At 49.8% G+C, this 27,245-nt stretch overlaps 1 protein-coding gene and 1 pseudogene across 2 annotated transcripts in view; one reads left to right on the forward strand and one right to left on the reverse strand.

Annotated features, from left to right (window-relative positions):
• Positions 1–404: 404 nt before the first annotated feature.
• Positions 405–27,245, reverse strand: part of GTPBP1 (GTP binding protein 1) — a 28,439-nt gene continuing 1,598 nt past the window's right edge. The window contains exons 2-12 of one of the 2 annotated variants that reach the window (XM_030815538.1): positions 25,316–25,427; positions 18,169–18,349; positions 17,271–17,619; positions 12,077–12,200; positions 9,541–9,655; positions 7,802–7,946; positions 7,514–7,696; positions 6,606–6,741; positions 5,794–5,972; positions 4,291–4,491; positions 405–3,342 (exon numbers count right to left, since the gene is read on the reverse strand). In XM_030815538.1, the coding sequence (XP_030671398.1) occupies positions 3,250–3,342; positions 4,291–4,491; positions 5,794–5,972; positions 6,606–6,741; positions 7,514–7,696; positions 7,802–7,946; positions 9,541–9,655; positions 12,077–12,200; positions 17,271–17,619; positions 18,169–18,349; positions 25,316–25,427 (1,818 nt within the window). In that variant the 3' untranslated portion in view covers positions 405–3,249. The remainder of the gene's footprint in view (positions 3,343–4,290; positions 4,492–5,793; positions 5,973–6,605; positions 6,742–7,513; positions 7,697–7,801; positions 7,947–9,540; positions 9,656–12,076; positions 12,201–17,270; positions 17,620–18,168; positions 18,350–25,315; positions 25,428–27,245) is intronic. The other variant, XM_012507776.2, reaches the window with a different exon arrangement.
• LOC101177185 lies at positions 10,329–11,646 on the forward strand (annotated as a pseudogene).

Here is a 27,245-nt window from a genome sequence, read left to right on the forward strand (position 1 = left end):
ACCTGCTCTGCCTCTGGCACCATCTAAACAAAAGAGACATCCCCACGCAGCACCAATAAACAAGCCCCTGGAAGTTGCCACACACTGTGGCAAGAGCCCAGAGCCTAGGCTGGGCACATGCCCTCTGCCCGTCTGTACATTCAAATCCTACTGGGCCCTCACAGCACAGCCCTCACACTGCCGGCTCCATGGTACTTCCCCCAACCCAACTAAACCTGTGCTGCCCCTGTGCGTGACACATTCATTCCTGTGACCCTCTCTGTGCCAGGGTGGCTGATAAGCCAGAACAGTCCTGACTGTGGAGTCAGGGTTCTGGCCATCCCCATCCCACCATCACAGGCCTTACTCCTGGGAAAGACACCACAAACACCTGCTGCACACACAAGGGTCAGGCCTTGCCATTCGAGGTGATTGGATTAACAATTTTATTCTGCATCCACTACAAAAGGGCTGGTGTTTTGTTCCAAATGTTTAGCTGGGAGGGCTGTAGGGACCCCTGTTACCCCCATTAAACACAGTAAAGCATGGATCCAGTCAGCCCCCTGCTGGCAGCTGTGGGCCTGGCAACTACACAGATCCAACCCCACCCTCCTGGGTGGGGCCAGAGGCCAAGGTAGTTGCCAGAGCTCCTGAATCCCAAGAATGGTTCCGGCAAGTACTGCTGTTTGTAGGACAAAGAGTTAAAATAAAACGAGGTTCTGCCATGGCTAAGCCTTGTGGAAACCCAGACCCCACAGCCCCTGCCATGCCAGGGGGCTCAACACCAGAGGCTTGTTATGGAGGCACCAGCAGGTAGTGGCCCCTGTAAGCAGGGCCAGAGTCGGGACAAAGAGCAGGAGGGAAGCAGCCAAGAGACAGAGGACCGGGCTGGAGCCAGTGGACACAAAGGAGCCTGCCTGGGAAAAGCCGTGGGGCAAGGCTGGCACAGGAATGAACACCTGCTGGTGACACTTCTCTCTGAGCTTCAGTTCCCTTAACTAGAAAAACAGAACAGGCCCAGCGTGGTGGCTCATACCTGTAATCCCAGCACTTTGGGAGGCCGAGGCGGGAGGATCATGAGGTCAGGAGATCGAGACCATCCTGGCCAACATGGTGAAACCCTGTCTCTACTAAAATACAAAAAATTAGCTGGGCGTGGTGGCGGGCGCCTGTAGTCCCAGCTACTCAGAAGGCTGAGGCAGGAGAATCGCTTGAACCTGGGAGGTGGAGGTTGCAGTGAGCAGAGATCATGCCACTGCACTCCAGCCTGGCAACAGAGTGAGACTCCGTCTCAAAAAAGAAAAAAAGAAAAACAGAACAAACATCGACCTCAGGGGCGGCTGCTGGGAATGTCAACAGGAGCGTGTGAGACTCCTGGCAGTCCCAGCCACAGCTTTCCTTTCGAGCCTGCCCAGGGCACAGAGGTGGCAGGGTGGCTAATGGTGTGCAGACGGCTCACTGAGCAAGCCCTTCCCGTGTGTAGGACACCCCAGGGCCTCACATTCTCTGAATCCACACAACCTTGATGTATGGCTTTGCCTCTTGTAAATGAGAAAACGGAAGTTCAGAGAAGGTTGGTAAGCTTGTCCCGTGTCACCAGCTGGTGGAGGGAGCCTGAACATGGAAGCCATGCCTGCCTGACTGGGGAAGCTGGGCTCCTCACAGCACTGCCCTGCTCCCAGCTGTCGCCAGGGGCCCCAGGGCAGGCAGAGCAACTGCGTTCCCGTGGCAGCACCTCCACCTGGAGGGGCTGGGCAGGGAGCACCACACTGTCAACTTGGAACAAACTTTTATTTTGAATGCTGGTCTGATCAGTCCATGGCCAGGGGTAGGTGGTAATTAGAAACAGCTGGAAGGAGGGAAGGAGAGAGGACCAGCAGTCCGCAAGCAGGAGGAAAGGAAAGGGTTGGGGACAGGAAGAGGCAAGGCTGAGGAAGGACCCAGCCAGCTGGGTGTCTGCCCCGGCTAGAGAATGAACCACCCCCGCCCACCAGCCTACCCTACATCTGTGGCTTCAGTGCAGCAGTCAGTCCAGGTGGGTTCAGGCCCATGCCACCTTCTCTGGTCTACACAGCCCCACGCCCGGCAGGGGTTCTTCCAGAGGGCTAAATGCTCTGCCCTAACCCTGGAAGTGTCCTTTGACTAACCCCTGCCTGCCCTCCCCACACTCCAGTTGGGTCTTTCAAACCTGGAGCTCCGGCCTTCACTACTGTGCTCCTGTAGCAGCCACAGGGGTGACGTGGCGGGGAAGATAGGGTTCTAGTCTCAGCCTAGCTCAGGGGAACATCCCTCCACTCCTCCAACAGGAGGTGCTGGAAAACATGATCCTGAGCAGACCCAGACCCCCTTTTGGTAACCAGTGCCTGAGGCCCAACAAGAAGCGGGGTGATGGGAGGCTCCAGGCCGGGCAGATCAGCGAAAGCTGAGGGCAGCCAGGGCCAGCCCAGGCAAACGCAGGATTGTCTCCAAGGGGAAACCCACCAGCTGTCTTTGGGTTGGTGGCAAGGGTCAGGGTCAGGGCCCGGGATGGGGAGAGTCCTATAATCCCATAGCCATTCCCCTCCACATGTCTCCAGGTTACAACCAGACAGCTTTTGGCATGACCTGAATCTCTGGGCTTAAAGGGAAAAAGGAGGAGAGAGAGAAAAGGAGAAGCCACTACTTTCTCTCTGTTAAAATGCCCAAGTCCTAGAATGGGGGTTCCTACTCTGGCAGCAGCAAACACCAAATCCCAGAAGCCCCTCCACCCAGTCTGGCTCCATGAAAGGTGCCCCTGAGTGCCAAGAGGAGCAGCAAGATAGGGAGGGCGGCTCCTTCCCCTCCTGACATCCCCTGACGGCCCCGAGGATTCTCAGAGACAGACACGCAGGCAGGCAGCCATGGAGGAGAAAAGAGAGGCTGACAGGGCCCTGGGGGTGGCACACCTGCACCACACACACACACACACACACACACACACACACAATAGAGAGAGACAGAGACATATAATAAACAGAATAAAAACTAAGGGCCCAGATGTACAAAAAATGTGTGAATGAGGAAGAAGGTGGGGAGGACAGTGAGAGATGGTCAGTCCTCCAGAAGTCTGGCTACCTTCCTCAGCTTATAAATTACAACCCCCCTGGAAAATGGGGGTGGGGGCAATGCGGAGGCTCCGGCTGTGGCCTGAGCGGGAGGGCTGGGTGGCGGTCATAGCTGCTCTGCCCATCTGGTGGAGTGGTGGCCAGAGATGATGACCCCTTGGGTGGTGGGGGTGAGCCAGGGGAAGGTTCAGCAGCCGCTGGCAGGAGTCACACAGGCCCCCTGGGACTTCACCTTGTGGCGCTGGCCCCCTCGTCGCCGGCCTCCACTGCTGGGCTTAAGCTGAAAGAGAGAGAAGGAGCTTGAGAAGTACTGGCCCATCAGGAGCAGGGCCAGAGAGCAGAGGTGCTGAGCAGTGGGGAGAGGGGGACGGAAGATGCGTGAGCAGGCAGCGTGGTCCTCACCCCAGCCTGACCAGGAATTTACTGGGTCACTCTGCAAGCAGCACCTCCCCTCTGTCTCTAAAATGGAGCCAGTGCCTGCCCTGCCTTCCTTACAGGGTGGGTAGGACACACGTGATGAGGGTGTGAGAAGCGGCCATTCAGAGAAGCACAAAGCAGAGCAGGAGAGAGAGAAAGGAAGCGAACGAACCAGAGGAAAGACCCATAGGAGACAGATAACAGAATGGACAGACAGATCCAGGCATAGCCTCCTTTTCCAATGAGGGGACAACGGAGAAAGATGCTGGGGAGAGGGGTGCAAGGGGCACCAGGCCTTCATCACGCCAGGAGACAGTGCCTGCGGGAGAGAGCTGGCAGGAGAGGCCGAGTAAGAGGCGCACTGGCACATCCCAAAGCCACCTTCCCTTCAGGATGTGTGCACGTCAGGGAGGGGACAGAGGAGGGACCCTCTAAGGCAGTGTCTCTCAAACTTGCTGGACTGCAGTGCACACATATATCACTTGGACACTCACACCAGCAATACTTGCAATACTTTTACGATGAAAGGGAAGCTTCGACATATTTCTGTTCTATTTTATTTCATTAAAACCAAATGCTAGTTAGGGCCAATTAAATTGGTTTCAGGTGGGCTGTATTCCCTGATTTGGAAAGCACTGCCTTATAGCTGCTAGAGACAAATGCCTCACACTTAGGAGCACTTCAGTGCCAGAGTTGTTGAGGAGACCCTCTAGCCAGGCTTGAGGCTTGCCTACATGTCACCCTCACCGAATCAGAGTAAAAACCACAGCCCCCACCACCGTGCTGAAGCCGCCAAGGGGCCCGGGCTCACCTGAGGCTGGAGATTGCTGGACGCAGCTGGCTGCCCAGCCCCTAGAGAGGAGGCTTCATCTCCAGGTGGGGGTGCTCCTACTGCTGGCCCACCAGACGGGCCCCCCTCATCTCGTTTCGTCAGGGGGCCCTTTTTCGTTGACTGCATTTTAATCTGCTGGGGCTTAGAGTTCATCGGGGAGTTGTTGGTGGTCTGAAGGAGCTGTGGGAGCCATGGAAAGAGGCTGAGGCTGGAGCTGCGGGGCAGTGGCACTGGCTTGGCTACCCCCGACCCCCAGCCCCCTTCTCCCACGGACTCCTGATCCCTTGATCTTGCCAGTTCAGGGCAAGGCAGGTGGCAGGAAGGCCGTGACAGGAGGCAGTGGGGATGAAGAAGCATTCTCATCCCCACTCAGTGGCCAAGGACTGCTATGGCCCTGGGCTCATGCCTCACTTCCTGCCTCTGCCCAGCCCAGAAAGGCTCCATCCTGTTCTCTGCTACAGCTACTACTCCTGCAGAGAGATTGGTGAACCTTGCTCCCACCTCCCGCTCAGTCCAGCCCCCAGAGCCCAGAGCCTGCACAGAGCCTGGCGAGTGGAGCTCTGGGCTCTCCTCATTGCTAAGCTGGTGGAGACTCCTCAGTGCATGCTGCAGCTCCAGCCCCAGCACGCTGCTGCTGCCCCCGTAACAAGAGTCTAGGGCAAGTGTTAACTCCAGGCCTCCCGAAGAGACCAAGTGAATGTCTCCTCAGCTGGAAACATCTGGAGTTTGGCCAGAAGTAACTGACTTGAAATCTTCCCTTGTGGACCAAGTTCTATCTCATACAAAGCACAAAAGAAGCCCAGTGAGTCCCAGAGGACACTACAGTGTTTGCTGCAGCCTTGGCCAAACTCAGCAGTCCCAGGAGCATGGAGGCCTTCAAGGACATCTGTAGCCCCAGGGTGACCATGGATGGGGGCCTTTTCTGGAGGCAAGGCCAGCCGAAGACTGATTCCAAGATCTCAGATAGGTTGGGGCCAGTACCTCCTTTGTACGGAGCAGGGGTCAAACCCCTCTATCAAATGCCCCTCCAAGACCAAGGGCAAAGTCTGCAGTGGGCAAGTGTCCAGGGCACACAAACAGCTTAAACCCAAAGATAACTCAGGCCCATAACCCCCTGCACGTACTCCAACCAGACCTCTGCTCTGAGAGGAGACCTTAGACATGGCCCCAGTGAGACCACAGGAACCTGTGACAGCACCTTGGAGACTGAGCCTGGCTGGGCCCAAACATTCTGTCACCAGTTTTCTATGGAGGAAGTTCATACCCCAACCCTACCTTCTCCTCTCCATGGTCACCACCACTGCCCAGGACAGGAGGCCATGGGATACCTCTAAGGGAGTAGAGAGATGGCACCAAGGCCACACCTCAGTGGATCCAGCTCTCCCATGGCAGTGACTAAACCTCTGCCCTGCGCTCAGGGTCACAGAACAGGAGTGGCCCCTGGTGCTTCCTGGAGGCAGGCAAGGTCTGCCCTGGCCATACCTTGGTGATGGTGCCAACAGCCTTGGTGCGACCTTCCCGGAACACCAGCCGCTGGTCTATGTGCAGGTACTCAGGGGTCTTGATGAAGCGGAAGTGTACAGTGGCCTTGTCCCCAGTGCGCAGACAGTCCTTGTCCATGCTCAGAATGGTGGCTGTCTGCCTGATGCTCCCACAGTGCACTGTCAAGAGAGCCAGAGGTCAGGATAGGCTGGAGCCACCTGGTGGCTTCAGGACAAGGGGAGGCAGTGAGTGAAAGCATGAAATACGCTTAAGCTGTGGAAGGGTGGGGGCTTATCTCTGGGGCTACAGACCCCTGTGAAGCCTGCTCTTGGCTCTGATCCTGCCTTACCATCTCCCACCTTTTCCTCCAGCTAATGCCCACCCGTCATCCCCCACCCCCAGGCCCTGTGCAGACAAGGGTCCTAGTTCCTGGGATTACAGCACACTGCACATGTGCTTCCTCGCTGGACTGTGGGCTTCTGCGGGAAAGGATCCTTGCCCATCTACCTCATCTTTGTTACCAGCACCTTAGCAACACCGCTGGGCACATAGCAGCGTTCAGCAGACCTTGCTGAAGGATTACATGTGAGGTCCCTGAGGACAGGTCTGGGTCTCAGAGCCCAGCCCTCAGTGTTTGTGGGAAGGAATCAACACTGCGGCTCACGGATGGAACAGAAGGAACGGCATCACTAAACAGGAAGGAGGCCTACCACCCAGCGGCAGCTGGAACTAGGGGGCCTGGGTTGCTGGAACACCTTCTGAGGGGAGCTAGCACGAGGGCCTCCTGGCCTGGCAGGGCCTTAGACACCTACCCATGGCCTGGTAGCGCGGGCTAATTGTGGTGGGGTGGTGGAGGACGAGAATCTCGGCCTCAAACTCCCAGGAGGCTTGGGGATTCAAACGTGGGGAAACCATCACCATGCCCTTCCGGATGGACGAGCGCTTGATCTGAAAGAAAGAGGGAGCCCCAGCCCTCAGGGACAATTATGCCTTCTGGTTTCACCCCTGGTCCCAGGGACCAAGAGTCTTTCTAGGGATAGGGACCACCCCAACTCTGCCTGGTTTCCTCACCAACTGGACCGCAGGCCTTCTAGGGTGGACAGCACGAGCACCCTCAGTGCTCCATGGGAAGACTCAACACTACTACTGGGGGTCAGGAAGGCTTCATGCGGGAATCAGCACTTCAGCTGCTGGGCCATGAAGGACGAATGAGGAAGCAAAGGCAGGCAAGCATTTGGGGGAAGAACAGGTGAGCATGACCTGACCACTGTGGGGAAGAAAGTCCTACTATTCCTGGTTAATTTAGTTGGTGGGTAAAGGTAGGTGACCCCTGAACTAGAACCCACCCCAAACCCCAGGAGATAGAAGGCTGAATGGGAAGAGGATGTGGCGCAGATCCCAGTGGTCCTATGTAGAAGGATCCTTGCACAGCAGGGATACTCCTATTTGACCTCACCACCGAGCTCAGGCCACCCTGCTCAGGCACCAGAGGGAGGAACAGAGCTTAGAAGGCAGGCATTCCTCGCTCTAGCACTTACAAGCTGTGTGTCTTGGGCAAGTCCCTGGGCTCTGAGCCTCAGTTTCCTCATCTGTAAAAATGAGGCCAGTAATCCCGACCTTGCAGAGCAGCCATGAGGACTAGAGTGGGTGAGTAGGGCATCTGGCCAAGAGCCCAGCATGATGGAGTCTGAGGGGAGTGTTCGGTATCATCGCTACTCACCTTCTTCAGCGCAAAGGATGCTGTCTGGCCACCCCGCACCTCCTTGACAGGCATGCGCTTGCGATGGATGGATTTGACAGCAATGGACAGGAAGTTACCCAGGGGGTCTGGGCCCAGCAGCAGTGTGTCATTCAGCTTGATCAGGCCTCTCAGTGTTGTCCCCGAAACCACTGTCCCCACACCCTGCCAAGGAGAAGACCCTGGCCTCATAAGTGCATCCCCAGCACGGACCCACCCCGATGCCACTGTAGGAAGTGCCCACCCAGCTACCCGCCCAAAGCCACTCACCGGGACGGAGTAGGTGTCATCAATCTGAAACTCAGCAGGCTCCTCCTCCCTGTAGCTGGTGCGGGGGGAGAGGAGGTTGAGGAACATCTTCAGCAGATCTAGGTTCTCGCCTGTAACATTGGAGATCTGGAATATCGGGCACATCCTAAGCAGAGGGAGAAGAGGGAGGAAAAAAGAAGAGAGGCACTCAGGAGGCCAGGTCCTGCCCTGACACAGGGCAGGGGCAGCAACAGGGCTCGAGGAGCAGACACCACTATTCATGACTCCACCTCTCCCTCACTGCCTCCAAGGGCTTGACCTGTCTGCCCCGATCTAGCAAGCTCCTGGCCAGCCCTTCTCTGAGGACTTCTTCTCTCACTCAGTTCTGTCTCTGACCCCTGTCCTCTCCTCTCTGTCCTCCACCACTGCCCTAGTTTGGAACCTCATGACTGCTTCTTCCTCAAACACACACATGCTTGCTTAAAATCCTTAACTGCCTTTCCACCGCAGAGGAGACACCCCAAATCCCTCTCCCAACACTCACAGCCCTTTGCTTGGGCTTGTAGCCATCTCTGCAGATTCACTTGTCGCAAATTCCTATATTCCAGCCACACCAGAGAACTTGCCCTTCTCCTAAAACCTTGGAACTTTTCTGCCCTTGTGAATTTGCTCACTCTGACCTTCCTTCCTGAATTCTTTCCCTTTTACACAACTACCAGGCCCTCTCACCCTTCAGAGCTCATCTCAAATACCACTTCTTTGGTTAAATCCTTCCTGGGTGGACACTCTTGACTCCTCTGAGTTCCTGGAGAGCTTTTTCTCTATTACACATGACTGCATCTGATCTTTCATCAGAGTCTTGTAAATGGCCTCTATCGCTCCTATTCAGGGTGACTGAATTAAAATCCTTCAGATCACGAATTGTACATTCCCCACAGCTCCTAAGAATAGTGCCTGCACAGAATAGGCACTCAACGATATCAACAAGCTCAAATGGGGCTGTCTGAAACGTGCCCCCTCTGCTGGCCAACTGATGGTACTGAAGATCACATCAGGGCAGAGGCACAGGCAAAAAGCCAGGCTGCTCTGGGCCTGGCACTATAGACCAAGCTCTGGGCGAACAGGCAGAGTTGGTAGAGTTCACCATTATCGAGAGAGCATCTCTCACCAAGGAGCTGAACACCTTGAGGACAAGGATTGTGTTCAATTCAACTCGGAATCCTCAACATCTAGATGAAGAGTCTCGCAGAACAAACATCCAATAAATATTTATAGAATGAAAGAATACATTAATGAGTAAATGCCAAAACTGATCTATGATTAGTGAGCTTTTGAGGAACAACAGCATAAAAAACTGAGTTACAAAAATGGCTGTGTATTTACCATCCATCAGCCAGGCAGGGCATTAAGTGCTCTACATACTTCATTTCCAACATTCATGGGAGCCCTACAGGGAAGGGAATGTTATTCCCATTTCACAGATAAGGACACTGAAGTCTCAGCCGGGATGCCAACCTCAGGAATGCCAGCACCTCACAATCTGGTTACATGATATTACCCCTGGGCAACAATGCTGGCTTGGGAGACCCTGCGCTAAGATTGGAAGCTTCTATTTCCTCCGATCTCTGAATAGGAAGAGGTGTTGATGTGGTGTTTTCATGAGACCTTATGCCCAAACTGACAGCCATTCCAGGACCATCATTCACTGTGGTCCTGCCTGCAAGGGTGCCTGTCTGAAGTGTGTGCTCCCCACCCGTTACCTTTCAGAGCTGAAGTTGGAGGCTGTGACAATCACATCATCTTTGCTCTGCACCAGCACAGGGATCTTCCGGCAGCCTGGTGACTTCAGCAGACGCTGTAACAGCTTCAGGGTTTCTTAAAGGGTGAAATGGAACAGAATTAGGGGGACACAGCCTTCTCTTTGGCCAGGCTTTAAGAGCAAGATGGGTCCACTCATTACTGATGCAAGCAGGAGACAGACAGATAGATGGACCAGTGTTAAATGCCACAATGCCTGGAGAAGCAAAAAGGGGGATCAAAACTTTGGGTACTGCTAGAGTAAGAAAAGCACAGATGGGGCCTCTTTTCTAGGGTTCTGCGTCTGAAACCTGGCAGATTTCTCTTGTGTCTAGACGACCTGCCTCCTATAAGCAGGAGACTTGAGGGTCCCCAAGAAAAACAATTCAGTTCACACTTCAGTTCTCAGAATGCACTACTTCCTGGAAAAAAATCTCATCCAACAAAAAGGATCTCTTAGACATTTAGAAGTCTACAGAGACCCTTATTATGAGGCTTCCCAAAGGGATACTTTTCTACAATCTTTAGCAGTGAGGGAGAAAGGCATGAAGGCTTAGTCCTGCAACCCTGTGTCAAAGCTTTGGTCGTAAAAGGTAATCAGACTCTCTGTCCAAACTTCCCCGTATATATCCAGCTTAGCTGGTAGAGCCCAACTCCTTCTGCCTGGGGTCACCTGAAAAGAGGTACCAGATTCAGGATCTCAAGATTTCTGCATTTGGAACCAGAAGGAACAAGGAAGAGGATAATTCTAGGCTGTGTTCAGACCAAGAACTAAATACGGGAGGAAGCAGCAGAAGATTCTGGGCTGATGGAAATTCAGGCCAAGATCTAACTATAAGACAAAGCAGGTTTCGCCCGCATGCACTGAAGATGGTAGCTGCTGTGGGAAGGCTGCTCTGAGCATCGGTTGCCCGACATGTGAGTGCCATTCCTTGGGGCACTTCTGCCACTGCAGCCCTCAAGCTTGCTGCTTCCAGAAGAACGAGCTTGACAAACATATCATGGTCTGGTTCCAGTCAAGCGAAATTCTTTAGCACCAGCTCCTCATACCATGCACCTGCTGTCGCCCAGCATGCACCCTATTTTAAGGGTACAGCCACTGTCAATGGAGAGTTCAAAGACCTAAGCCTTGAGGACTTTAAGGGGAAATAATTTGGTGCTTTTCTTCTATCCTTTGGATTTCGCCTTCGTGGTCCTACAGAAACTGTTGCTTTTAGTGACAAAGCTAAGGAATTTCATGATGTGAACTGTGAAGTTGCTGTGGTCTCAGTGGATTCCCACTTTAGTCATCTTGCCTGGATAAATACACCAAGAAATAATGGTGGCAGATTTGAGCAAACTTCCTGAGACTACGGTGTGCTGTTAGAAGGTTCTGGTCTTGCACTAAGAGGTCTTTTCCTAACTGACCCCAGTGCAGTCATCAAGCACTTGAGCATCAATGACCTCCCAGTGGGCCGAAGCGTGGAAGAAACCCTCCGCTTGGTGAAGGCGTTCCAGTATGTAGAAACCCACGGAGAAGTCTGCCCAGCAAACTGGACACCGGATTCCCTAAGCCAAATCCAGCTGCTTCCAAAGAGTACTTTCAGAAGGTAAATCAGTACATCACCCATGTGTATCTGCACCTTCTCACCCCAGAGAAGAAACACAGTTGAAGCCTGCTTTTATCATTTTATAGATGATTATCTGTAGAAGGCAAGGAACCAATTATGCTTGTACTCATAAATATTACTCTAAATGTTTTATTTCTGTAATACTGGCTAAGGCCTTTTAAACATGGTTAGTTGCTAGTACAAGGAATCCTTTATTGGTAACATCTTGGTGGCTAGCTAGTTTCTACAGCACATAATTCGCCTCTGTAGAAGGCAATTCTTAGATCACGTCTTCAGTGGAAACACTCTTCTGTCTTAGCCTTACTTGAATCTTGTCTCAACAAAGTGGAGCAACACACATTGAAAGCTTCTGATCAAGATGAAAATCCTGAAATTTTCATCTTGAACGTCTTTGTATTAAGCTGAATTTTCTTTTAAGCTAACAAAGATCACAGCTTTCAACTGTTAGCAGCCGTCAAATTTAACCCTGCAATGAATGTTTATGTGATTGAAGCAAATGTGAATCATATTATTTTAAAAAGTGGCAGAGTGACTTAACTGATTATGCATGATCCCTCATGCTTGAAATTTATAGTTTACGTAGTCATTTTACTTATTTTATTCATTAGCTAACTTTGTCTACATATATTTCTAGATATTGATCAGTGTAATGGATTATAAAGGATATTTATTGGATCCAGGGATTGCATTTTGAAATTATTATAATTATTTTCTTTGCTGAAGTGTTCAATGTAGAGCATGTAATAAAAATAAACATATTGTAAAATAAAAAAATAAATAAAAAAGAAAAGAAGTTTCTGGGCTAAAGCTGTGGTAGCAGACCACCTGAAGGCAGAGTAGGTGACAGCCCCAATCAGAGGGGCTGCTGCTAGCTGGAGGCTTCACTTACCTTGCAGGATGTTGGCAGGACACATGTCAATCTTGGTGACTACCACAAAGACAGGTACATTAAGTGCCAGTGCCAAGCCCAGGTGTTCTTTGGTCATCCCCACGATGCCAGCATTGCTGCCCACCTGCCCCAACACAGAAAGGAAGTGTCAGGATGAGAGAGAAAGAGATTGCTGCTGGGTGGACACAGGCGCTCAAAAGCAGATGTGGATGAAAGCTGGGCTGGGCAAAAATCACTTTAACCCCTGACTCAATGATGTGGGGTGTCAAAATCAGAGGAGACTTGCAAACAATAAAAAAGATAAAACCAGTCAGGGAAACAACTGTCCTGAGCCATCAAAGTGAATCCAGGCCAGGAGCAGTGGCTCACGCCTGTAACCCCAGCACTTTGGGAGGCCAAGGCAGGCGGATCACGTGAGGCCAGGAGTTTGAGACCAGGCTGGACAACCTGGTAAGACCTCCATCTCTACAAAAAAATACAAAAATTAAGGCCGGGCACAGTGGCTCACTCCTGTAACCCCAACACTTTGGGAGGTCAAGGCGGGCGGATCACCTGAAGTCGGGAGTTCGTGACCAGCCCGAACAACATGGAGAAACCCTGTCTCTACTAAAATACAAAATAGCCGGGCGTGGTGGCACATGCCTGTAATCCCAGCTACTCAGGAGGCTGAGGCAGGAAAATCGCTTGAACCTGGGAGGTGGAGGTTGCGGTGAGCCGAGATCGCGCCATTGCACTCCAGCCTGGGCAACAAGAGCAAAACTCCGTCTCCCCCCCAACCGCAAAAAAAAAAAAAAGAAAAATTAGCTGGGTGTGGCAGGATACGCTGTAATCTCAGCTACTTGGGAGGCTGAGGTGGGAGGATCACTTGAGCCTGGGAGGTTGTGGCTGCAGTGAGCCATGATCGAGCCACTGCACTCTAGCCTGGGTCACAGAGCGAGACTGTGTCTCATAAACAACAACAACAAAAAGTGGATTCAACTCAACATCACTGGCCCTCAGTTTCCCCATCTGTAAAATGGGGGGATAACAAGATCCACTTCAGAGGGTCACCTGATGTTTAAATGTCACAACACACATGAAGCGTCCAGCACACAACTAGCAGGAACCAGGTGTTTAAGCAACTGCACCTGTTATTACTGTTACTATCCTTCCAGTAACAATAAGTGTTTCCAAATATCACCGTAAGGACTGGTTACATAAATCAGGGCACATGTACAAAATGTGCTGTACAAAAGAAGGAAGAAATTTTTATCTACTGATATGGACTAATCTCCAAAATATGCTTTTAAGGCGGGAAAAAAAAGTAAGTTGCATACAGAATGCTATCATAAAAAGAGGTGAGTGCCGGGCGTGGTGGCTCACACTTGTAATCCCAGCACTTTGGGAGGCCGAGGCGGGCGGATCACGAGGTCAAGAGATCGAGACCACGGTGAAACCCCGTCTCTACTAAAAATACAAAAAATTAGCCGGGCGTGGTGGCGGGCGCCTGTAGTCCCAGCTACTCGGAGAGGCTGAGGCAGGAGAAAGGCGTGAACCCGGGAGGCGGAGCTTGCAGTGAGCCGAGATTGTGACACTGCACTCCAGCCTGGGCGACAGAGCGAGACTCCATCTCAAAAAAAAAAAAAAAAAAGAGGTGAGTGGTCAGCTGGGCATGGTGGCTCATGCCTGTCATCCCAGCACTTTGGGAGGCCAAGGTGGGTGGATCACCTGAGGTCAGGAATTCGAGACCAGCTTGGCCAACATGGTGAAACCCCTTCTCTACTAAAAATACAAACAAACAAAAAAATTAGGTGCATGTGGTGGCGGGTGCCTGTAATCCCAGCTACTCAGGAGGCTGAGGCAGGAGAATCACTTGAACCAAGGAGGCGGAGGTTGCAGTGAGCCAAGATTGCGCCACTGCACTCCAGCCTGGGCGACAGAGCGAGACTCCATCTCAAAGAAAATAAAGGCCAGGCGCGGTGGCTCATGCCTGTAATCCCAGCACTTTGGGAGGCCGAGGTGGGCGGATCACGAGGTCAGGAGATCGAGACCATCCTGGCTAACACGGTGAAACCCCATCTCTACTAAAAATACAAAAAATTAGCTGGGCGTCGTGGCGGGCGCCTGTACTCCCAGCTACTTGGGAGGCTGAGGCAAAAGAATGGCATGAACCCGGGAGGCAGAGCTTGCAGTGAGCTGAGATCACACCACTGCACTCCAGCCTGGGTGACAGAGCGAGACTCCGTCTCGAAAAAAAAAAAAAAAAGAAAAAAAGAAAAGAAAAGGCAGTGGCGGATAAGTGGTGACTGATTCATGGCTTAAAAAAAGCAGCTGAAAGTTATTTCGGAAACATCTGAAATAACATAAATACAGACTAAATATTTGAGGATATTAGGTAACTATTCTTCATTTTCTTAATTGTAAAAACAGTAGGAGACAGGCCTTACTTTTAGGAGCTGTATGCTGAAGTGTTTGGCAGTGAAAAGTCACAATGTCTACATTGTGACTTTGTCCGGGGTGAAGACATTTCCACTATTTTCAAGTGATTCAGCCAAAAAAAAAAAAAAAAAAAAACACCAAACTAAACATACATACTTGGCTGGGCACGGTGGCTCACACCTGTGATCCCAGCACCTTGGGAGGCACCAAGGTGGGATGATTACTTCAAGCCAAGAGTTTTGAGACCAGCCTGGGCAACATAGCAAGATCTCATCTCTAAAAAAATTAGTATTAGCCAGGCATGGTTGTGCACGCCTGTAGTCCTAGGTACTTGGGAGGCTGAGATGGGAGGATCCCTTGAGCCCAGGAGTTTGAGGTTATAATGAACTACAGTCGTACCACCGCACTCTAGCCCGGGTAACAGAGTGAGGCTTTGTGTCTTTAAAAAATATTAAATCAGGCTGGGTACGGTGGCTCTCGCCTATAATCTCAGCACTTTGGGAGGCCAAGGTGGGCAGATTGCTGGAGGTCAGGAGTTCCAGACCAGCCTAGCCAACATAGTGAAACCTCGTCTCTACTGAAAATACTAAAAATTAGTTGGGTGTGGTGGCGCGTGCCTGTAATCCCAGCTACTCGGGAGGCTGAGACAGGAGAATCATTTGAACCCAAGAGGCGGAGGCTGAAGTGAGCTGAGATCACACAACTGCACTCCAGCCTGGGCGACAGAGCAAGACTCCATCTCAAAAAAAAAAAAAAATTTAAATAAATAAAAAACATATATACACATATGTACCCACCATATATACACACAAATATGGCAAAATGTTAATGATTGCTAAATCTAAGTGGTGAGTTTATGGTATTCGTTGTACTATTCTTTCACCTTTTCTGAATGTTTAAAATTGGAGGGAGAGAATATATACACATTTGCTCATCTGAGTACAAAATATCTCTGGCAGGTACACAAGAAACTGGAAACACTGGTTGCCTCTGGGAGGAAACTTTTCACTATTTTGTACCATACTAAACCAGAAGAAAATTTGAAAAAAAAGCTGCCATGATGTGTTTACACAGGGCCCTATCCATTCCAGTGTGTCACGGAGACGCCCACTGGGTTTCCATGGCTCCCAGATGAGTCACCCTGGCTGGCACTTCCCTCTCCCTCCACCAGGACACCTCCACAGTCTTCCCTACGTCTTCCCGTGCCCTTCAGCCACCTTTCTAACCCAACATAGACTTGCTTTTGCTCTTCCCAACCTGGAGAAGAGAGTACTCTACGGCTGTTTTCTATATATTTTAAATATTTTTTCCTAGAAGTCAAATGCCGTGGGACTATCATGAAACATTTCATTGTTTTCTACAGAAAGGTTAACATTTGGATCACAACCAAAAAGTCAGATAATATATATGTAACATTTTGTCCTGGGTGAAGACATTTCCATTAATTGGTCTTACTCACTGTAGCTCAGCTGGAAAAATGCTTATTCTCAACCAGTTTCTATACCCTTCTTAATATCAACCCAACAACTCCCCCAAATACGCCCTCTGGATCTTCCGCTAAGATCCCTTCCTGGCAAGCAGCTTTCCTCAGCCCAGTCAAGAAGCTGGTCATGGCCCTTTGCAACACTGAAGGAAATGGGAAATGAAGGCATGCTGAGGTCCCAAAAGCCTCAGGCAGAGAGCCTACGAGTGTTCACACACAGCATGCTCTGCCTCTCTTTACTGCTCTCCAGTTTAGGGAGAATTTGCTTGAGAACCTATGTTTGTGCAGCAACTTGATCAGGTTTGCTATGAACAGATGCTTATGTTTACTACATTTATTAATACAGGCAGCTGAAGGAATCGAGAAATGGGGAAGGGTTTTGGGAAGGCCTTGCCAAGGGAACACTCAAGGCATGTGTGTCTCTGACTCTCTCCCTTCCCGCCCTCCCTCTTCCTTACTCCTGCTGTGAAAGCTGTGGAGATGTGCACAAGGTTACAGGCCTTGCCGCTCCCCTCAGCACTCCCACTGTCTGTCCAGGGAGGAAGATCAGTGGGTCACAAAGGCAAGCTTAGCAATGAGATCCAACACAGAGCCCTCTGCTCCCTTTCTTTCTCAGTTAATCTACTAGATGAGCTGCTTAAACATTTTTTGGTTGTTTTTAATGTTCCTAGCAGGAATAGCTGCTTAAAAATTTAATCACGCTTGACCCTAAGCTTTTTGGGAGCCTCTGGACAGCCCTGTTCATTGCTGTATCATCAGACCTCACATAGTACCAGACACATAAGAGCCTCTCAACAAGGGCTGTGCACTGGCCGATCCTCCTCCCAGGCTCCAGGAGGCCACCTTTCAGGGCCTCTCGACTGTGGCCTGTGCCTCCTATGGCTATCTTCTCCATTTCTTCCCCAGGCCTGCCCCTCTGAAGGTACTATCTACCTGGTGTCACCTCCTCAAAGTAGCCCAATCCTCTGCAGAAAACATTTCTGAAGGTAACAAGTAAGCCCCAGGAGAAACCCTCCTCTATGCCTCTGCAAAAAATAAGACAGGTCTTCAAGGGTACCTGGTTTTCACCAAGAGGATCCCTTCCCTAGACTGATGTAAGGGAGAGATCAAGGTTCAAGCCTTGAGAAGACCATTACTCGAAGGACTGGGCACCCCTGCAAAACTTGCCAGCCTCACCCGATGTCAAAGCCCCAAACCAACAGGCCTCAGTCTCAGAACAGTTTCAGACTTGCGCATAACCAGACCCAAGCAGCCCTGCTGAAGCCTCCCCTCCTTGGGGCGCCTCCCACTCACCATGAGCATGCAGAAGTCAGGCAGATGGCCTGTCATGCCGAAGACGGTTGTTTTCAGGTACTTCTCATGACCAGCCAAGTCGATGAAGGTAATGACTTTAGTGGACTTCTCACAAATCTTGGTCCACTCCAGACTGCCGCCATGGCTGTCAGGCTTGTTCACTACATTGCCTTCACTGTCAAAGCCGAGAATGTCGTTGCCCACACTGCTGGTGCGACCAGATTCAATTTCATGTTTGTGGCGGAAGAGTTTCTGGCGGGCAAAGCCTCGGCCATTGTCCAGCTCCCCATGTGTCAGGACCCCCAGAAGCGTGCTTTTGCCGGCATCCACGTTGCCCACCACTGCTACCCTGCATGTAGATGAACCCATACATCTGTGTGAGAGTTAGTGCATGAGTGAAATGGAGCGACCATCATAACCCCAGTAACTGGATCCGCAAGTCCAGGCTTGCCCCTGATCCCCTCCTTGAGCAAAAGGAGCACAGTGGGAAGGTTCCTGGAGCTGCTACTGTAGAGTCATCAGAAGGGCCCAGACTCCCACAGTGGCTATCTCCCTTAACTCCCACTAGCTTCTGGGTGCTGCCAGGAAAAGCCGCAAGGCTACCAGAGGCACAAAAGGCTCTTCTCCATGACCCTGGTTTCCAGGCTCACAGGCTGAAGGGAAAAGAAACACACCCACAGAGAATGGCCACAGAATGCACGGCTGGCCTCTCTCATGCTCTTCCCAAAGGGACAGGGAAGTGCAGAATTAGAGCAAGGAGCCCATGTCTCCAGACACCCGGACACTCTTTCCACGCCTCGGGAGGGGAAAGGATGGAGCTGACACACCGAGTGCCACAGGCTCAGTCACCAACCTCAGTGAAGAATGGGGACCCCAAAACGTCCTGAGGCCTCCTCACCTGACCTCCAGGAAGTCATTGTCTCCTACTCGTTTCCGGACCAGGTAATCACGCACGCGGCCCCCAGCTTCTTGCCGTTCCCGCAGAAGGATGACATCGGCCTCTATCTGTTCCGCCATGCTCTTCACTGTGGCGTAGGAGGCCTCCATGTCAGCTTCACTCAGCCCATACTCAGTCCCATCTGGTGACAAGAGCCCAGACATCAGCAGGAGAGGGAGTCCTGACCAACCAGCCTGCCAACCAGCCAGCCAGGAACCCCACCTAACAAAGGCCACCACCCCCCGACCCCAGCACTGCAGAGGAACAGGGGTCCTCTCTACCTGAGAGAAAACCTGGGCACACACCAAGTTAAAACATGACAGTGCCACAGACCTCTCCGTCAAGCAGAGCATTCGCTACTTCATTCAACAACAGCCACCGAGGCTCTCCCAGGTTTTATGCCAAGCCTCATGCTGGGTACTAGGACTACAGGTGCCCCTAGGAAGCTCACAGCCCAGTGGGGGAGGCAGACAGGAAATTAATTAATTGCAATACAGCTCGAGTGCTGCACTCTAGGACTGTGCGAAGAGAACATAAAGCACTGCCTGGGGAAGCCAAGGACAGTTTTGCAAAGGGCTGACGCCAAGCTAGGTCAACAAGTGCTGGGCCTGCAGAAGGAGGAAAGACATCCTAGCCAGAGGAACAAAGCGTGGCGTGGCAGATCATGGCAAGTTCAGGGACCAGGAGGCAGCTCAGTGTGTTGGGGAGCAGGATGGGTGACATGGAGTGACAGGAGACCACATGAGAGGTGGAAGCGGCACAACAGACGGACAGCAGCGACACACCTTCTGCACCAGGCACTGAGACACCGTAGGCTGAGGCAGGGGAGTAACATGATCAGATGGCTGTGGGTTAGAAAGATCTCCTGGGTAGCAGTGCCAAGTGTGCACCAGCAAGTGAGAGACCAGTAAGGGGGAGTACAGTTAGGAAGTAATTCTAATAATGCAGGCAAGAGATAATGACGACAGAAAGATGGAGGAAAATGGGAGAGGAATTCAGAAACATTTTAGAGATAAGATTTTTAACTGAGGTGGCTCAGGTGACATGTCCAGCAAGCAGCTGGAGAAATGAGTTTGAGCTCAGGACAAGGAAGGGAATCAGACAGAAGGCAGGACCAACCGACCAAACAGTTATTGAGCTCCTACTATATGACAACCCGTCAGCTGCTTTCCATGAGGCGCTGGATTTAATTTCCACAATCACTCCCTCAGCCTTTCCCAGCTGTCCTGTCTCCAAGAGCGCCCCTGCTCCTTCCCTGGCTGGCTAACCCCTTCAGCATGTGTGACTCTCTTCCCCCGCACTAAATATTCTCCTTGTCTCTTCTTCTCTTCCTCCCACTCCAAACAAGCTCCTAAACTAAGGAAAGGAAAACCACTCCCCTTCCCTTGCCCCTGCTTATCTGCAAAGCTACCATCTCCTGTTTTTCCTTTCACCATCAAACATCTCGGGAGTCATCAACGCGTGTTGACTGTACTACCCCACCATCTACTCACTGGGAATCTGCCCGCTACAGAAGAAAGCGCAGTTGTCACATGCCACCAGTGGCCTTTTTTTCTTTTTTCTTTTTTGAGATGGAGTCTCACTCTGTCACCCAGGCTGGAGTGCAGTGGCACAATCTTTGCTCACAGCAACCTCTGCCTCCCGGGTTAAAGCGATTCTCCTGCCTCAGCCTCCCAGGTAGCTGGGATTACAGGCGTCCACCATCATGCCTGGCTAAGTTTTGTATTTTTAGTAGAGACGGGGTTTCACCATGTTGGCCAGGCTGGTCTCGAACTCCTGACCTCAAGTGATCTGCCCGCCTCGGCCTCCCAAAGTGCTGGGATTACAGGCGTCAGCCATCATGCCTGGCCCACCAGTGGCCTTCTAAACTCTCTAATGCCCTCTTCTTGACTCCTACAGCATTCGATACTGCTGGCCACTCAGCCTTTCCCTCTTGAAGCACTTCCCTCCCGCCCTGCTCACGCATCACCTGACCTCTCCTGCTGTGCCTCCCCACCCCTGTGTCCCCAGCTCCTCTCCTGAATGCCGGTCTTTTCCAGTAGTCTGTCAGTGGCCCTGTTCTGTTTCCTCCAAATTTTCCCCTTGGCCATCTTGTTCTATGGCTTTTGCTGTCATTTTGAAAACTATAAAAACACTCATTCCTAACACCACCCTATGCCCAGAACTCCAGACTGAATTTCCAATTGCCTGGATAACTCCTAGAAGTCTGATATCCAAACTCAACACCCAACCCAACCCTCTTTTAAACAACAGCACAAACACTAATAATGTTAATAAAGCATTTTATTTCTCACTGTAATCTTATGAGGTAGGCATTACTGTTCCCTTTTAACTGTGGGGTAAAAAGAACCTAGGGAGATCTCAGAGCTTGGGGGAGGCCGTGAGTTCAGGTCTTCAGATTCCAAAACTAGAGCCTTTTCCTCTAGAGCAAGGGTTCCTCTTAACTGCCTGACCAGTTCCTTCTTTATTTCTGACAATGACAATACCATCTCTCTAGCCACCAGTCTCCTCAGTCCAGTCCTGCTGATTCTAGCATTTTACCTTGCCTCCTTCCCTGATGTCTGCCCTTTTTGCCAATCCGCAGCCACCAGCCTGATTCAGGCTCTTATTCTACCTGAACCACCACAACAGACCCTTAACTTTTGTCTTTACAAATTCAGTCTCTATTCCCTCCAACCGACCCCTTAAGGTCCTAAATAAAGCACAGCTCTGACACTGTCACTTCAAATCAAAGGTTCTGAATGGCTCCCCAGGCCTAACTGCTTAACAGCCTCCCCATTTGTGCCATACTCCCTCCCCACTCTCCCCTTGTAAGCTCTGTCCTGGTGCAAGTGGCCCCATCACACACACACCACTCCCCTTCCTTGTACTGGGGTTCTCTGCAGGGTCCTAGCTCTACACCTTTGCTCATGGATTTCCTATCCTGGAAGCCCAACAGTGTACCTCCTCCTGGCAAAATCCTACTCATTCTGCCCACAAACGTCTATGTCTCCCTTACATTTACAATGTACTGCCTTGTGCAACAGTGTTTTGGATACACATCCTCCCCTCTCCACACAATACATAAGCATCTTGAAAACAAGGAACATACTGCAACAATTTCCTGATGCCCCACAACCAGTGCCTTCCCTATATCAAGTCCTTAAATGTTTGTAAAATGTAAAACAAATGAACAAAGAGGGAGCGGTTGGGCTGAGGAGTTTCTAAATGCATGGCAAAGTGAGCTGTGAAAGCCTTCAGGGTTAGAGAAGGGTTTGCTGGGAGTGTTCCTGAGAAGGCTGGCTAAATTCTATTCAACCTCCCCTGCTACTGTTCTTTCAGGTCCTGCTCCACACCAAGGGCTATCACCAACGTCACCTTGTCCATCAGGGCTCTCGGTCAGTCACATTACCCGTCTCCAGCATGCATCACATTCCTCACTCTGTGGAAGTGGAGACAAAGGTGGAGGAGAAAAGCTGCAGAGGTCCAATTACTAAAGGCCACATACTCAGCCATGCCAGACGCTAATCAGATTTCCATCCTGCCGGCTCATTTACCTTTCTTACATGTATTCTCCTCTTCTACAGGCTGCAAAGACTCCCTAGACTTTCAGAATAAAAGTCTAACCTCTTTGGCATGGCATTTAAGGACCCTTAGAATCTGAGCCCTGCCTTCCTCTGCCCAGCCTCTCCTCCTACCACTCAGGACCTCATACTCTCCACTCATCCTACTAGATTACTTCTGGTCCACTATATATTCCTGTCTCCAATGCCTCCACGCCTTTGTGAGAATGGTTTCCTCTGCCCATTCACTATTCCTTCCATTTATCTGGAAAATTCCTACTCATCCTTTAGAATCAATTAAAGGGCAGCTCCTCTTCATAGCCTTTCCTGACTCTTCCACAAAGACTTAGTACTCCTCGGCCGGGCGCGGTGGCTCACATCTGTAATCCCAGCACTTTGGGAGGCTGAGGTCGGGGGGATCACCTGAGGTCAGGAGTTCAAGACCAGCCTAGGCAACGTGGTGAAACCCCGTCTCTAATAAAAATACAAAAATTATCCAGGCATGGTGGCAGGTACCTGTAGTCCCAGCTATTCGGGAGGCTGAGGCGGAAGAACTGCTTGAACCCAGGAGGCAGAGGTTGCAGTGAACCGAGATCGTACCACTGCACTCCAGCCTAGATGGCAGAGAGTAACTCTGTCTCAAAAATAATAATAATAATTTTATAAGACTTAATACTCCTCCTATGTCCCCTGAACTTTTTTTTAATTGTTTTTCTTTTGAGACAGAGTCTCACTCTGTCGCCATCTCAGCTCACTGCAACCTCCACCTCCAGGGTTCAAGTGATTCTCATGCCTCAGCCTCCTGAGTAGTTGGGATTACAGCGGTGCACCACCATACCCAACTAATTTTTTGCATTTTTAGTATAGATGAGGTTTCACTATGTTGGCCAGGCTGGTCTCGAACTCATGGCCTCAAGTGATTGGCCCACCTTGGCCTCCCAAAGTGCTGGGATTATAGGCATGAGCCTTCTTTTTCAAAGAAATCTCACGATAAATCAACTACAACCTGGGACCCTTAAAAAAATTATTACTGCAACTACTAATATTAGCTAACATTTATGTAATGCTCACTATTCACGATGATTTCCTTGAATTCTCATTTAATCTTCACTACTACACCATGGGAGAGATTCCATTATTATCCCCATTTTAAGACAAGGAAAAGAGTCAGTAGGCAAATCCAGGCCTGCCACGTTCTAGATCCTATAGATTAGTCCAGACTGCCCCCTTTTAAAATATCAACATTGAGAATGTATTCTTAAAGAGCACATTCCTCTACATTTGTTACAATTTTAAATGTCTCATTTATCTATACAAAATTTCTGAGGTAGGATGAGGAAGGTATCATTATTCCTATTTTACAGAGAAAGGATGTGATAAACAGAGGTGAAGCAGCAAGGAAATCACTGATGAAACTGACTCCTTGGGGCCGTGTATCTGGGTTAGTCTTCTGTTTAATGTTCAACTTGTTTAACTAGTTATGATCTCTTTCTATTTGTAAAGAATTCCAGCAGGAGGAGTCACTATGAATCTAATAGCATCCAACTGGTAGATTCGAGGATGATGCTTGGGTGTACAGATGTGTTAATAAATATCTGACATCTTACGCTTTGCCATGGGTGGGTTTGCCATGGGTGGGTTAATTGCCATGGGTGGGGTGTGAGTTGTCAAGGCATGGCAAAATTCACTGAGTCCACATAAAAGGATGAGGGGAAAGGGGAGTCTTAAGAATCTGGGTCTTCAAAAACAGACTCAACACTTGTCAAAATTGACCTATATGTGGTTCCTGAAATTCTACAATCATTAAGTGATCTTTGAGTGGTTCATCTTATTAGAGCAGGCCAGATGTGTACCTGACATCAAAGCTTCAAAAGGCTACCAATGATCTCCTAGTCAACAAATGGAATTTTTTTTTTTGAACCTGGCACTCATTGCTGCCTCTGTACTACTTGATAATGCTAATCAACTCTCTCCCTTTCTTGATATGCAACCACTTAGTTTGCCTATCTCTCTGACCATGACTTCCTTTAGGTGGTAAGACCCTCAACTAGGGAGGTAGCAGCAAGGATGGGAAGGAAAGAACAGATACGAAAGATATTTCAAAGGAAGGCACAGCTGCATCTGGAGAGCAAATCCTTCTTCTTTATGTCACTCTTACAACATTTCCAAATACTGTTTTCCATGGAGGTTATTTGTGTATATGCCATCTTTCCTCCTTGGGGCAGGGATCGGATTTTAAGTCTCCAAAAGAGCTTTGCAACAGTGGCAGGCCTTAGAAGATACTTAATAGATATGTGTCAAATAGTTTAAGAATGATTTTGAGATTTATTCAATCTTCAACTCAAACTACAAAAGAATTATTACCTGGCTTTACAAAGCCTACATTCAGCAAAGAAAAGTGTTTCTTTAATGATGCATCCAGGCCCACCTGGGCTTCCTGCAAAGATGACAGAGACAAGTGCTGGTATGGGCTGAATTCATAATCGTTAACAACCGCAGCTGTCATTTCAGCAAAGATAATCCCATAATGAAGATGAAGGTAAGCAGGTCTTGTACTGAAGTTGTTAACTAGGAGCAACCAGGGGAAGAAACTGTAATATACTCTGGGATTGTTGAGGGCTGCCTTCCTCTAAAACAGTAGGTTCTGTTACAAGGAATAAGCAGCTGGGAGAACAATAACCAGTCCCTTTCAGAATGGTTACAAGCCTATGTGTCTGACAGGATCCAGTGGAGAGAGAAGATGACCTGTTATCCCAGCTAGCCAGACTAAATAGTCAGTATGGTCTGGGGCAAGGAGCCTGACAAGAGAGGAATTCTGGGCATCTTTTCTTTGCTGACACCAAGAAGAATCACGGAGGTCCTCTGCTAAGCAGAAAATAAGTAGCAATGGGATCTGTAAACAGGGCCTGGAAGGGAAGATCTCCAGCTGCCCAGGAATAAGCTTAATTCTAGACCTAACTATGGCTTGCCCTATGACCTTAGACAAGAAGTTCCTTTGCTTTGTGCTTCATTTCCTCTTATGCAAATAGAGAGTACTGGAGGTAAAAAGGAAGAATCTGTAAAACTGCTTGGAAAGTCAAGCACATTATGGCCACTAACGTCAGAATTAACATTCGCTTTGTACTTTCATGTACTCCAAACAGTTCTGCAGACACTAAAGAATCACTGTAACTGAGACACATAAGCAGAAAAGTTCAAAAAGAGGGGAAAATGTGTTCTAAATAATTTCTTTTTTTTTGAGACAGAGTTTCGCTCTTGTCGCCTAGGCTGGAGCACAATGGTGCGATCTTGGCTCACTGCAACCTCCGCCTCCCACGTTCAAGCAATTCTTCTGCCTCAGCCTCCCGAGTAGCTGGGATTACAGGCGCCTGCCACCACGCCCGGCTAATTTTTTGTATTTTTAGTAGAGATGGGGTTTCACCATGTTGACCAGCCTGGTCTCGAACTCCTGACCTCAGGTGATACACCTGTCTTGGCCTCCCAAAGTGCTGGGATTACAGGTGGCAGGGCCACCGCACCCGGCCCAATAATTTTTAAAAATAAAGTGAAAGGAAAACTATGCTCACCTGATCCCTGCCCAATGACATATATGGTCTCTCCGCATCCCTCGTCCATCCTCTCCCACATCTGCCGAAGTAGGCTGTCATACTGCTCTGATGTAGGGCTCACTAGAACCAGCTAGAAAAGAAACCAACAGCCTTAGGACCACACTTGCTAGAAGAGCACCACAGCCAAAGCGGATCAATATAGCCTAACCAAAGATCCTGACTGAACCCCATAGCACCCTCATCAAAAAAGGCTGCACAGCCCCTTCATGCCCTCTCTGCTTCTCCTGAAGTAGCCTTTGAGCCTCAGGCCTTATATGAGCCAAATAATATACTAAAATATGTATGTCTGAGCCATAACCCATGGTAAAGAGGGCACAAGCAGTCTACCTCCTGCTGCTTAACAGGAAGGGCAGGACCCAAGTGACTGAGAATATGGCACTGTGGATAGAAAGCGCAGTGCTTTCCATCTACATGCCAAAGTCTTCTACCTGCAGTTGGCATCTGGAAGCCCACAAGACATATACCTCATATACCTCCATGCCCTCCACCCACAGGCCAGTGGCTCTCAGGATAACAAAAGAATTCTGTTCTATCTTGTCTTAGCTATATTGAATATTTGGGAATGAGAACTGCCTGCAAGACTCATCTTCATCAACAAAACACCATCACCATTACCACTACGAGGAGTATTAGCACCATCATTTTGCAAATGTCTGCCAATAACATTAAAGTGTCAACCACTTACTTGGTTGGGGAAGCCATTTGGCAATCAGACCCCATTCTCTAACCACTCCTGTGTGACCTTGGACAAAGAATTTAACCCCTCTGAGTTTCAGTTTTTCAATCTATAAAACGGAGCTAATACTACCTGCATCCTAAGGCCACTGTAAAGAGCAAATATAATAACATGTAAAGCATCTAGTCCACAGCTCAATAAATGTGAAACTACAAGGTTTTCTTCACCCAATCATTCCCAGAAAAACCTTGTTGGATGAAACTAGCCACCACTATTCACTAAGTGTTTCTCCCTTCGGAAACTCTTGGAGCCTTAGGTCTCCACATTTTTTATTGTAAGGACATGAACTTTTAGCTTCTAATCTGTTCCTCTGGAATCAATCTATGCAACCCAACCCTTTTCTCCCTCCACACCATCATTTTTTCTTTTTGATATCACCAATATTAAGATACATATGAATTTTTTAATTGTGAGGAGGACTTCCCCAACTATGTGATGAAATAACACTTTTAGGAATATTAAATGAGCTGGTCAAGAAATGAAGGTACTACCGTCTTTGCAACTCTGCCCTGCAATTTCCTACCATGTTTCTTTTTTTTTTTTTGAGACGGAGTCTCGCTCTGTCACCCAGGCTGGAGTGCAGTGGCGCGATCTCGGCTCACTGCAAGCTCCGCCTCCCGGGTTCATGCCATTCTCCTGCCTCAGCCTCTCCCAGTAGCTGGGACTACAGGCGCCCGCCACCACGCCCAGCTAATTTTTTGTATTTTTAGTAGAGACGGGGTGTCACTGTGGTCTCGATCTCCTGACCTCGTGATCCGCCCGCCTCGGCCTCCCAAAGTGCTGGGATTACAAGCGTGAGCCACCGCGCCCGGCCTACCTACCATGTTTCTTTTGCACCTTGACCATGTGTTGACATCCAGTTTGTTTGCTCTTGAGTCAGGTCCATACTCTTGTAACTTCCTGAGTTGACTCATCAGAGCTTCTAATTGTAACCTGGATGTTTCCTGGGTCTTTTACATCGTCCTGGCCATCCCTCTCTCTAAGTTTGGCCATCTTCATTATGGCATTACAGGCACAAGACAGGACCAACTTTGACAGGCTAGCTGGCTTCCAAGCGCTCACCTGAGACTAGAATGGCAAAGAGCAGTTGAAAATAACTTGCTTAGGTTGCAGGGAAAGTTCCTTCCAGTTTAGGACCAAGTTTCATGCAAA

The sequence above is a fragment of the Nomascus leucogenys genome, chromosome 7b (assembly GCF_006542625.1).
Source record: "Nomascus leucogenys isolate Asia chromosome 7b, Asia_NLE_v1, whole genome shotgun sequence".
Taxonomy (NCBI): Eukaryota; Metazoa; Chordata; class Mammalia; order Primates; family Hylobatidae; genus Nomascus; species Nomascus leucogenys.